General features: G+C 35.1%; 1 protein-coding gene across 1 annotated transcript in view; it reads left to right on the forward strand.

The window, feature by feature from the left end:
* Positions 1 to 13,531, forward strand: part of LOC113446441 (macrophage mannose receptor 1-like) — a 47,578-nt gene that overhangs the window by 18,409 nt on the left and 15,638 nt on the right. Inside the window, exons 13-20 of the mRNA XM_026716096.2 lie at positions 108 to 186; positions 1,591 to 1,729; positions 2,358 to 2,393; positions 3,705 to 3,874; positions 4,472 to 4,539; positions 6,117 to 6,217; positions 11,511 to 11,653; positions 13,385 to 13,499. Of these exons, the coding sequence (XP_026571881.2) occupies positions 108 to 186; positions 1,591 to 1,729; positions 2,358 to 2,393; positions 3,705 to 3,874; positions 4,472 to 4,539; positions 6,117 to 6,217; positions 11,511 to 11,653; positions 13,385 to 13,499 (851 nt within the window). The remainder of the gene's footprint in view (positions 1 to 107; positions 187 to 1,590; positions 1,730 to 2,357; positions 2,394 to 3,704; positions 3,875 to 4,471; positions 4,540 to 6,116; positions 6,218 to 11,510; positions 11,654 to 13,384; positions 13,500 to 13,531) is intronic.

The raw sequence follows: 13,531 nt of genomic DNA on the forward strand, positions 1-13,531 counted from the left end.
AATGTTCTGTGTGTGAAAAAAAACACAAAGAAAATTGCAGTGTTGTATTTAATCAAGACATGTGCATAAATTATATTTTAACATATTTGCTGATTATTATATTTTAGATTACAATATCAATACAGCTGGGTTGGTTTAAGAATCATGGATTCCAGCCCAGGATACACTTGGACTGACGGGTCTCCTGTAAGTATATGATTAGCATGCAAAATGCAAATGTTAACTGGAATTTCTGGTATTCTTAATATTTAATGTAATAAAGTATTAGTAATATTTCTTGTAGATATTTTCATAGGCATAAAGCAGTATTCTAGTTAACAGTTTAAGTATTAAAATCTTAATCTAACAAGATGTTGCTATTTGATTTGATTCAGGTTATTTTGACAGTTTCTGTGGCTGCTAGCGGTTTGATTGCATTGTTCTAACCAAACTTCTCAGTGACTTTTCGTTGCCATCAACAATGGTATCCTTCTGGATTAATTCTGTGAACTGGGAAAGAAGAACACTATTGTCATGATCCTTCTTTCTGAAGGAAGGATTTCAATTGGCATGATTATCAAATTCTAAACCATGAATTATGGTTTGTCCTCAGAGCCTGATACCCTTCCCACTTTTATTTAGTATCTATCTAAAACTGGTCAGGAATATGATCCATTGATATGAGGTTAAATATAATCAATGAGGGATATATAACTTTATACCTCAGCCATTGATTCATTTGAGTCCCCTTTTCTGATTTCTGGAGTTTACTAGGTTCTGGAGGGGATAAATATTCTAATTTATTAATTTATTAAATTTATATGCTGCTCATCATACCCATAAGGCTACTCTGAGTGACTTACAAAATAGTAAAAAGATAAACATAGAAACAGTTGAAATTGAGAATACTTAAATAATACCTTAGGGATTTTAATCCCATCAAGATGAGGCAGTTTGAAGTTAAGAAGCAAACTGGCTGCAGTGAGATTCCATCTCTAGTTATGGATAGAATGATGCTCCCTTGAGATATACTGCAATTATGAGGAGGAGATACTTTTGCACAACTTCATCTATTGTGCCATTTACAGCCTGTCTTAGAATGTGAGACATTATTCACAGTCACACCTATCTTGCTTTCATACTTGGACTGCTGAAATATGCTGTACATGGGGCTGCTTTTAAAGACTATATAGAAGATTCCCCTATTGATTCTTGTCCTATCCTCAAAACCTTGTCCTGTCTCCTTGTCCTACCCTACCTTCAATGTTTTATAACTCTATCACAGGTCTTCTAGAACAACATAAGAACAAAGCCATACAGATATCTTGAAAAGTTACAACTATTGTTAGCTCCTCTTTTAGCATTACACCATATTTTGTGTTAAAATATGTGAAGTTGTATATCAATACACTGGATCACTGAATCATGCTAATATGAAAAGTACATGCCAGCTGCCACTTCTTCAACCATGTCGGTAAAATTTTGCTAATAGTCCATCAAACATGTGCACATTATTAAAAAGTAGTTATTGTACATTTGTTTCTTTTTCCAAATGTTAAAATTTATGGCTATAGAAAGTGAATATGTAAATATATTTTAATTTTACTGTAGGTAAACTATGAACCAGCATTATATTGGTTTTCAGAAAATGAAAATAATGAAAGATGCAGATCAATATGGGGAAGTAAAAGATATTGGGCTGAAGAGAAATGCTCGGAGTTCTATAATTGGATCTGCCAAATGACAAGAGGTAATACGTTTTTCTTTCTCATGTAGTTTATTAGTATAAACAACAGAGATTTATTCATTGTACAGCTGTAAACCTTGTTTTTTTTAGCATTCACATGATGGTCCCTTTCTTTTAAGGGAGAAATTTAGGAGTCTTAAATACAATTAACTTTTACTGCAGATTTTATATTCATATATACAACTTAAGTAATGCAATACAATGTCAAATATATATGATGCTCAAGTATTTAGTACATGGTATTATTGATGACAAAAAATAATTTGTAATAATAATAGCAATAATGTTATTAATCTGTTAAACTTATACACTGCCTGACTTTCAATGATTCTGAGCTCATAAGAATCAAACACATAAATTACAATAAAACCAATAAAAAGATAAAGGATGTTAAGTGCAGAGAAGTGAGGGATCTGATTCTTCACGAGCCAGGGCTTTATAGTTCTTTAAAAAATGGGGGCCATTTGGATTTTGGGGAAAACTGGAATCTAGATTTCTATTATTTTTTTCCCTTGCAAATGCAGAAGTACATTAAGCTAGTACAACATTTCACTTTTTGTGGATTGCCTTTTGCAAAATGGAGTGATAAATTTAGTTGAATTCCTTATAATTAAAATATTTAATTTTGCAGGTTCAACCTTAAAAGAAGAACCAAATGACAACTTTGGTATGTTGGGCAATTTAATGTCAGAAATATAATATTTATTAGAAGCTATGGCTACGCATTGTATTTTAGTTTGATTTGAATCAGATTGCTTTGAGTTAAATTTGGCTGTATGACATAAAGGAACATTTCTAAAATGTGATGCATGATGGTTGAGTTTGTGAGCAGACTAATTTCTCAGACCACTGAATAAAACTAGACATTAGCTCTGCATGATGTAGAACTACAGACATTGTGATTTTCCTTATGTGAAAGGAAGGTGTCATAGTTCTCTTCATAGGCATTAATTGACTAGGGATTTCCCTAGTATTTTTAGAAATATAACCAAAGAGATGTTACTAAAAAAAATAGGGTACTTTTCATTTCCATAAGAAATCATTGGACATGTTTAGAAAACATTCCCAAACATGCAAAGCTTTAATGAAGTGATAGTGATTTGATTGACTCAAGTGAGCTAAAGCAACAACCCATTTCTCTCTCCAGCTAGTTCTGAAAGCAAATTAAAATGGCCTTGTTGAGGTAGTCCCCATTAGGAGAATGAATGCACTTAGGGAAATGTAGTGAGAATGATGTTGAATAACACACAACCAGCATACAGATACACTGAATAGTAAAATGTAGGTTTTACTTTCAGTAAACAGGTAAACAAAGTCCAACAAACAGTCCAAATCATACATGGTTAAATCAGTTAGTATCAGTCCAGGGATAATCCAAAAATGAAGTCAAGTATCATAAACAAAATTCAGTAAATGGAGTTTGCTAACAGTTGCAAGACTCACAGCAATCCAAGTAGAACGACGATCAGGCAATATGGCAAAACAGGAATTGCAAGGAGAAAGAAACCAGGTTTCTGGCCCCATCTTATGGCCATTGGAGGAACCTCAGCCAATCACAATTTCAGCATTCTCTTAAAGATACAGTATTAAATTACTATCCTGGTTTATATATTTCCAACCCAACTGTTAGGTGACTATCATTCCTAACAGGCCTCCTCACTGCTTTGCTTTACACTGCTTTGTCCTATGTCTCATCCAAGTATATCTAATACACAGAAGAGATATTTGAGTATTCTGGAATATTTGTGTAGAAGCCTCTTCCAGTTATTGGAAGCACTTAGTTGAGGTCAGTTTGCCAGCTGTTACACGGATGTGTCTTTTGGGTGTGCTTGTTCCTATTAAGAAGATCTTGGGAGGAAGAGCTTTGCCCAAAAGGACAGCACATAATCATCAAGTGGCTCTGTTTGCTTTGTGATTTTGTGAAATGGATGCGAAGGGATCCTAGACATATAAGTCATTTCTTCTACTTATTTTGCAGAGAGTAATTATACAAGAATTGAAGATGGATGGATTCAATTTGAATACAATGAGTATTATTTCAGTAATACAACAATGCCTGCAGAAAAAGCCCGGAAGTTCTGCAAACAACATCATGGTGATCTTACCACCATTGAGAGTAAACAAGAAAAAGAGTTTTTGTGGAAATATGTAAGAAATATATACAATAATTACCTATGAAAAATAACAAGCTTTATAAAGTATATGTGTGGTAGGTGCATATGTATGTATGTTCTGCAAAAAACATGGTGGTGATCTTACCACCATTGAGACTAAAGAAGAAAAAATATTTTTGTGTAAATATGTAAGAAATGTATGCAATAATTACTTATTCAAAATAAATGGTTTCAGAAAATGTACGTGTGTGTGTGTGCGTGTGTGTGTGTGTGTAATATATGTGTGTGTGATGTGACATCCAGAAGTTTTCAGAAATTGAAGAATTTCTTTTTAATTCTTGGATAAAATATATATTAAGATGAGGCCCATTAAATTAACATCAATGGAAGTTTAATGCAGTCAACTTGGTTGGAAGCAAATTATTTAAAAAACAATAATGTAGGTGCTACCGTTTTAATCAAATGAACATTCAAAAGTACTACAATATTAAAAAGCAGAACATATTTCAAAATTATATCATTTATTTTATGATTAGTTGCTTCCATTCAAGATGACTTGCAAATCACCATTACTTTAAATTAAAGCATTAAATAATTATTTTTATTTCCTATTCTTTCTTTTATGTATTAGGACTACCATTATGGAATTGGTTATGATTCTTACATTGGTTTAACCTTGGGTCTTGACAAAAAGTTCGGGTAGGTGAATAATGTATATAAAACATTAACAAATGTTGCAGTGTGCAATATAATTCTGTTTTAAATTATTTTTAATAATACACTTGATTAAAAGATGTTATTAAGCTCTTAGCAAAACCCTTGCCAAGATTTTGACAAGTTTTTTTTAAAAAAACAAGATTTATTGAAGGGAAAGCAAAATGATTTTTTTTTAAAAAAAAATCAGCTTTCATGACAATGCTTTCATTTTGGAACACAATTTATCACTCTGTTTCTTAAGATAAGCACTTCTTCAGTTTTTAGTAATCTATGAGCCAGCAAGGAAGCAGTTCACCAAAGAATGTGCAAATAGTCAGGCTGTGAATCTCTCTCAAGCTCTGAACATGCCATTAGAGATTTGATAATAAAAAACCTAAGCACAGACATGTAACTGTGCAACAATGAATGTTGCCATGTGATATTTCAACCTTTTGAACATTATTAGGGTACAATCATGACTGAGCCCAAAATTTTTGTTGCTAAGCAAGACACTTATTAAGTGGATTTTGTTTCATTTTACCACTTATTTTAACTCAGTTGTTAAGTAAATCATTGCTGTTGTTAAGTTAGTAACATTTTACTTTGCTCATTAGAAAGTCACAAAAGGCCACAAAAAGCCACATGACACCAGAAGACTGTACCTGTCCCAAATATGAGTCAGTTATCAAGCATTTGAATTTTGACCATGTGACCATGGGGATGGTGCAATGGTGATAAGTATAAACAATAGTCATAAATCACTTTTTTCAATGCCGCTATAACTTTGAATGGTCACTAAATAAATTGTTATAAGTCAAGGACTACCTGTATTAGAGTCCCAGAATTTCTTTAAAAAAAATCTAGATAATTGACAATATAGTATGCTTTTATACATATCAACCTGTGATTCAATGACTGTCAAAATTAGGGTGGCACTGAGTGAAGGGACCCTCAACTGGTCCTCAAAGTTCTGGCCATGATTGCATGAACAGCATTTGGACAATAGCTGGCAAGCAGCTTATGACTTGTTGCAGCATCCTTTGGCCATGTGATCACCCAAACTTTTCTGAAGGCTTTCCACAAGAAAAGTCAGCGGGGAAGCCAGCAAGGAAGGTTATGAATTGCTTGTATTATTTCAGTTATTTTTGTTTTACAATGTCCTTGGCAGGATTATTTTGTCTTTAAATAATGTAGAGATTGAATAACGGAAGTATATAAACCATTTGTAATTCTAATTCTTCTAGCCTCACAGCATCCGTTCTCAATCTTTCAGCGGTTTTTGTGCATTGAGAGCAACTATTTGGACCTCAACAGGAATGTTTTATCATTGTACAAACCATTTCATAAGTGGTGTGATTCGGAAATGGTTTTGCTTGGATTTTGAAGTTTCAGGATTGAAACAGACTTTTTCCAAAGCTTAGAATGGTCAGAAACAGTTTCAGGCCAATATTTTTCAGATATTTCAACAGCTACCTTTTTTCCCCTTCATCCTGCTATCTCTTTGGCAAAACAAGGAATAATAAAAAAGTAAGTTTAATAAATTCATGCATTGTAGATGACTGACAAATATTTTTCTTCAGTTGGATGGATGGAACTCCCGTGACATATGAAGCCTGGGCCCCCGGTGAACCCAACTTTTCAAATGATGATGAAAATTGTGTAGTTATGTATCATAATTCAGGCAAGTAAACAAAAACTTCATGTTTTTCACAGTTCCCAGTATGTATATGTTCAGGATAAGGTACAGCATTGTTTAATTTGGGCTAACTAGCACACATTTTCATAGATTCTACCATATATATATATCGGAAAACCATTATTTTGTAACTCTAATTGGCATGTTTTACATTATGATATATTGACATTAACAAAAGTATAATATTGTAGCATATTATAATATTAGAAGAGCCTCTGTGGCACAGTGGTTAGAGTGCGGTACTGCAAGCTACTTCTGCAGCCAGCCACCTGTAATTTGGCAGTTCAAATCCCACCAGGCTCAATGTTGACTAAGCCTTCCATCCTTCTGAGGTGGGTAAAATGAGGACCCAAATTATTGGGGGCAACATGCTGACTCTGTAAACTGCTTAGAGAGGGCTGTAAAGCACTATAAAGTGGTATATAAATCTAAGTGCTATATTCTCCAACCAAGAATTTATAGTTTTATCCATAGATCCAACTCTACTTTACTTATTTACTGTATTATACTATCCCAGGGAAAACCAATTTTCAATTCTCAGATACCCCAAATAGTCTTGGTTTTTTAAATTAAAAAGTTATTTATTTTTATATTTTACACATCTCTTCACGTGAGCAACGTGATTCCAGATTACATTTATACATAGTCATACTTACATTTCCAACTTTCTTATTTAATATCACATCAAATTATTATCCACTCCACTGACCTTTAAATAAATTTCTATTTCATATTTCAATTCATTAATTCAATATCAAAATAATTTCCTCACATATATTTCCAATTCTTTATCCCCTATTATTTCCATTTTCAGCTTAACACCTATTTTGTTTTGCCTTATACATTATTATCTTCATTAATTAACTCAAGACCAACATATAATAAACACTAAAAAAAAAAATAAAAAAAAAATCAATGTATTTAGGATCCACATGGTATATTCCTCATTGTTTTTTTCTTCAAGCTGATTGGTTGGGAATCTTGGTCTGTGTTTATTGGTCTTGGAGTTTGCTGTGTTCTGCTTGATTGGTGTTTCTAATATCTTCTGTTTGTTTTGTAGTGTTGTTGTCTTGGTTGGCTGGCAACATTGTGTTTCCTATATCGGAGGCCTTTAGTGCAGCTTGGCTTCGAGTAAACGGATGGCTGTTCTTTATTAGGAAGCTAGGTTTCATCTGGGTACCTGGTTGGGGTGTGTTTGAGCTGGAGATATCAAGGGGGGTCTGTTTGTGCCCAGGTGTTTGCTTGGCTTGTGGTGTGGAGATTTTTTTGTTTGTGAGTGCAGGCTTCCAGATAATCAACAGTCTGGTGGAGTAATCTCTTCTATTCATGCTTTCAGGTCTTCTTTCAATCTCTATGGCTTCTCTGATAATTCTGTAGCTGGGGTTTTCTATAGTGGCTAGGGTTTTGGTGCCACTGAAGTTGATGCTATGACCTGTGGCTTTCATGTGTTGGACTAATGAGGAAGTGTGTTCCAGCTTTTTTACTGCATTTTTTGTGTTCATCCAGGCGGGTACTTATTCTTCTATTGGTCTGTCTGATGTATGTGACAGGGCATGATGCATAGGGGACTTCATATATGCCTTGGTTTTCCAGGTCAATTTTATCTTTGGGGTTTCTTAGGATGGCTGCAGTCTTGATGTGATGCCTGTGTAGTATCTTACTGATTTTGTCTGTAGTACCTCTTATGTAGGGCAGGACAGCTGTTCCATAGGTCTGTTAATCTTCTAGGTCTCCATTATGTCTCAGTGTGTTTTTGTGGATCAGGCCTGTGATTTTGCTTTTGTGGAAGCCGTTGGCTGTCAGTACTTTAGTCAGGGTGCATAGTTCAGTCTTTATGTGTGTCTTGTCTGCCAGGTGCTTGGTTCTGGCAACTAGTGTTTTGGCCACGGAGTTTATCTGTGCTGGGTGGTGGTGAGATTGGGCGTTGAGGTAGCGGTAGGTGTGTGTTTTCTTCTGGTATATGGTGTGTCCTAGTGTGCCATCTGTTTTTTTGTAGATTAGTACATGTAGGAATGATAGTTGTTTGTTTATTTCCATTTCTATGGTGAATTTGATTTTTGGGTGTGTGCTGTTTAGGTGTGTTAGGAAATTGTTTAGGTTTTCTTTTCCATGGGGCCAAATGACAAATGTGTCATCGATGTATCTTAGCCATAGTTTGGGTTTGTGGGTGGCATTGGCTAGGGCTCTGGATTCGAATTCTTCCATGAACAGGTTTGCAATGATGGGTGACAGTGGTGATCCCATAGGGGCTCTTTCAATTTGCTTGTATCTTTGTCCTTTGTATATGAAATATGTGTTGGTTAAGTAGTGTTCTGCTAGTTCCATGAGGTGTTTGGGTGGTTGGTATTTATTTTTGATGATTTCTAGGGTTTCTTTTATCGGGACTTAAGTGAATAGTTTAAATTTAAAACAGAAACAGTTGTGAAAGCCTGACTCACAGACGAACACAATACAGAAGTCTGATGATGACAGATGAGATTCTGCTGAGACGTCGGTACAACTTTAAAAGCACAACTATAATGACGTGGGAAAATACCCGAACAAAGCTGAATACCATACATATAGATACCCACGAAAACTTAAGAAAAATACACACACACACACACACACACACACACACATATGAAGGTCTTGGCGTGTTCGGGTCTTTTCCCATGTAAAGTTGAGAGCATCTTGGCAACGTTTCGATGAGGTCCCACTCACCATTTTCAGCTGGTGTTTTCAGCTTTGTGCTTGTGCGAGCAAAGCGTGATCGGAGCTGCCATCTCCCTGTATATACTGGTGGGGAGGTTGGCTGTGTTGTCACTTCTTAATTTGTTGATGGAGTTGATGTTTGCAGATTGTCTGTTTTTTTTCGTAAGAACATGTGTTCTGAGGTATTGGCTGTGTGTCTATCAGCCTCCTGTGTTGTAACGATCTGGGTAATGGGCTGTGTGATGACCTTCTGAGTTCTATTGTTTTGACATCATGGGTCTTGTGCTGTAATCTCCTGGGTCGTAATGACCTGGGTCATGGGCTGTGTGATGATCTTCTGAGTTCTGTTGTTGTGACATCCTGGGCCTTGTGCTGTAATCTCCTGGGTCGTTGGCTGTGTACGTGAATGGATTAATAATAATAAAACCTCTTAACATCTCTTAATTCAATTTTGAGTTTCAAATCTCCCCATTCTAAATTCCTAATAAAAAAAATACCCAAATACATTCCATGTGGCATCGCCCTTTTATATCATATCTAACCCTTATCTCTAAATCTCTCGGCCTTGTCATTTCTTTTGGTTTTAGCTAGGTTTCCCTTTTCTAAATTTTCCTGATCTTTCCTTTTTATTTCCATCTGCCAGTCACCCATCTTCTCCCCAATGTGGGATTCTACCGGTTCGCACCTATTCATTAGAACCGGTTGTTAACATTCTAAGCAGTTTAGAGAAATGGTTGTTAGAAGAAATTACTGGCCTAATCCTGTAAGGAAGGCAGGAAGGAAACATTCTCGTGTTGCTTACAGAAACTGCCTCTCCGTTAACCCTTATTACATTCTTGGCAGGACTAGACTTCCTGTCTTAGGAACTTCTCTGGAGTTTTTCCCCCCTCCTTTGTTGGTACTTTGCTTGTGTGGAGTGACCATTCAAAGTTAGAATGGCACTGAAAAAAGTGACTTATGACCATTTTTCACACTTACGACTGTTGCAGCATCCCCACAGTCATGAGAGGCCAGGTGAGGAGATGCGTGCCTCGATGTGAGTGATGTTGAGTTGGCCACGCCCAGTCAATAACATGACCACAAGCCACGTCCACCTAGTCACATGACTATCAAGCCATGCCCAACACCTAAGCCATGCCCATAGAACCAGTTGTTTAAAAATTTGAATCCCACCCCTACTTCTCCCCCACCCTTTCCTGTTTTCTTTTTTGAAGTTTCTTCTTGTAGAATTTCTTCTTCTGTTGTTTAATCCTGGGAGTGTTTTTTCTTTTCTTTATTAACTCTATCATCAGTGACATAGTTTTAGTTCCTTTAATATCTTTTGGCAATATCTCTTTTTCTCCATGTTCATCTGAGGCACTTTCCTCTTCCTTTAACTCCTCCTCTGTGAAATTTCTTTGTTCTTGTACGGACTGCATCACCATTATTATTTTTTTGCCAGTACGTCCAATAATTCTCTTCTTTCTTTCAACATTCCTCTCAAAATTTGCAATTCTTACTTAAAGTTTTTGCTTATTTCTTCCATTTTTTTTGTTAATCAGTTGAGTTATTAAAATTCAAAACCATTTTTTGTGATCTTTGCCAAAAGTCTCCTTTTGTCTTTATTTCCCTTATTAATCCTTCTGTCTCTTTATCACAATCAGCACCCAACAGTTCCAGGAAATTGCATTCAAGTATCCTCTTAGTACAGCTTCTCCCACCTTTTTTAAGTTTCCGGGATTCTTGCTATTTTATTAGTCTTTTATCTCATAACAATTATAAGACCAGTGATTTTCCATAAAATTCTGAAGGAAAACAGTCTTTAACCATTAGATGGCGATATATCACTTTCCACTTTTCAAACTTCTTTTCTTTTCTCTTTTCAATTATATTACCAAATAGTCTTGTTAATGGTCAGGGATTAAAGCAATTGTATTCCAAAACAGATCGAAAATCACCTATCAATATCTTCTATAGAACCATATATTGGAATTATTAACATACAGACTACAAAAATAAGAAACAAGTTGTCCTCACTTACTGTCCACAACTGGGACTGGCAACTCCATCACTAAGCCATACAATCATAAGATGAAACACACATGGCTGCACCTGACTTATGATGGTGGTTCCAGCTGCACTTGTTCATTCAGTTGCCTGCAGTCATTAATCATGATGTCATATTTGTGACTTGCAGGTTTCCACAATCTTTCCCATTGATTTTACTTGTTGAAAGTTGGTTGTGAAAGTCACAAATGACAATCAAGTGACCATGGAACACTGAAACAGTCTTAAATGTATGTCAATTGCCCTGTCCCTGCATCACAATCATGTGATCATCAAGACATGGCAATGGCCGCTACTTTGAGGACTGGTTCTAAATCTCTTTTTTTAATGCCATTGCAATTTTAAATGGTTACTGAATGGTCAATAAGGGATAACTGCTTCTATTGTTTCACAAATACTGTAAGATTCCAGTATGCATTGTTGCACTTTCTGTTATTGTTCTCATCCTCATTATTTTAGTTGCAGCATATATATGAACTGTTGCTATTTACTTTAAGAATAATTTAATCTTCCCAGGTGACAATGTTTTTTTTATCAGGTGTATGGAATGATATAAACTGCGGTGCTGAGAGAAGCTTCATCTGCAAAAGACATAATAGCTCTATCCGTACAACTGCAGCGCCCACATTACCTGCAACTCCAAAAGGGTGCAGTGAAGGCTGGCTTTGGTATAATGATAAGGTAACTAATATAGCAATTACAAATATACCAAGAAAACATCCTAGAGGCGTTACAGGTGGTCCTTAATTTACGACCACAATTGAGCACAATTATGTTGCTAAGTGAGAAATTTTAAATGTTAAAGTGAGTTTTGCCCCATTTTACGACTTTTTTACACATTTGTTAAGTGAATCACTACAGTTCTTAAATTAGTAACACAATTGTTAAGTGAATCTGGTTTCCCCATTGACTTTGCTTGTCATAAGGTTTCAAAAGGGGATCACATGACCCTGGGACACTGCAATCATCATAAATATGAGTCATCTGAATATAAATCATGTGACCATGGGGATGTTGCAACAGTCATAAGCATGAAAAATGGTTCTTTTTCAGTACTGCTGTAACTTTGAACAGTCATTAAATGAACTGTTGCAAGTTGAGGACTCCCTGTACATATGCAAAATACTTGAATTTTGCCACAGGTAGCCAGTAGTCTTTTTAGACCTCTCAGTAAACATAGGTAGTTCAGAGAAAGATAACTCCATGGTGCTACATCACATCTAGGTACATCACATCTGTATTAGGTACAATATTTGAACACAGTAATCATGCCACAAAACAGAAATGTCTGTAATAGTAAAAATGAAAAATATGAATGTTATCAGTACAAAAACAGCCACATTTCTTAGAAATAGATTTAACATTTCAGTTAAATGCGACTTTTGCTTTGTTTCCATAAATGTAAATGGTGTTTTAAATGTTTTCTCTTTATTAATTCTTATATTATTTATACAATATAATAATAATATATTATGTTATTATTATAAGTAGTCCTCAACCTACAACTATAATTGAACAACAACTTACCATCGTGAGTCATGCTGATCATTAAGCTGGTTATCATACGACCAACTTGATTTTACAACTTTTTTAATGTAGCAATCGTTTAGTAAATGTGACAGCTGTAAAGTGAATGCAGCAAATGCCATTGTCATTAAATGAACCCACTGCCTGCATTGGGCAATTTTTTAATGGAAAACAGAAATAAACATCAGTTTTCAGCAAAAAAAAAAAAAGTAATACATTTTGGCCTTGTGACTATGGGATACTGCAAATGTCCATAAGTGTAGGCTCATTGCCAAATGCTCAAATTGTGATCACATGGCTGTGGGAGGAAGATAGATATTGGAACATTAAATCTGGATCATAATTACCTTTTGGGGAGCTACTCATAACAGTGACTAAGTCACAGATTATATGTGGAAGTCTCTCTGTAACTTACAGTGTTGTGGTACATATCCTTGAGCAATGTAATTTGAATCTTTCTTCTTTGCATGGTATCCCCAAGGCAGGCCACCAAGATTTTGAAATACTTCAGCACTTTTTTTTTTCATCAGTTCCTTTCTGCTGGATATTATCAGAACTAGGATAGCAGGGACAAATCTGGCTGTATAACTATCATTAATATAAAAATATTAAGAAGTCAATTACATAACAAAGAATAGATAAGGATGCATATAACTATGCTAACAAAAATGCTAACTTATTATTGCTCATATTTTTTCCAAAAGAAAGTGGAGAATTTAATTGTTACTAGTACAGAATTGCTTAATACGTTCTGCTAAAAAAATTACGATTTCATTTCATGATTGACGATTATATGTTGTTTCTATTTTATTTAATTAATCCTTCCTTGATTTATTAATTAATCAATTAACCAAGGTATTAATTAATCTCTTTTCATCCTTTTAGTGCTTTCAAATATTTGGCTTCAGAGAAGAGGAGAAGAAAAACTGGAGCGCTGCGCGTGATCACTGCAGAAACCTAGGAGGAAATCTGGCTAGTATACCAAACAAAGCTGTTCAAGGTACAATCATTTCTCTAAACCATATTTACTTT

The sequence above is a fragment of the Pseudonaja textilis genome, chromosome Z, assembly GCF_049901715.1.
Source record: "Pseudonaja textilis isolate UNSWEBS1 chromosome Z, rPseTex1.2, whole genome shotgun sequence".
Classification (NCBI taxonomy): domain Eukaryota; kingdom Metazoa; phylum Chordata; class Lepidosauria; order Squamata; family Elapidae; genus Pseudonaja; species Pseudonaja textilis.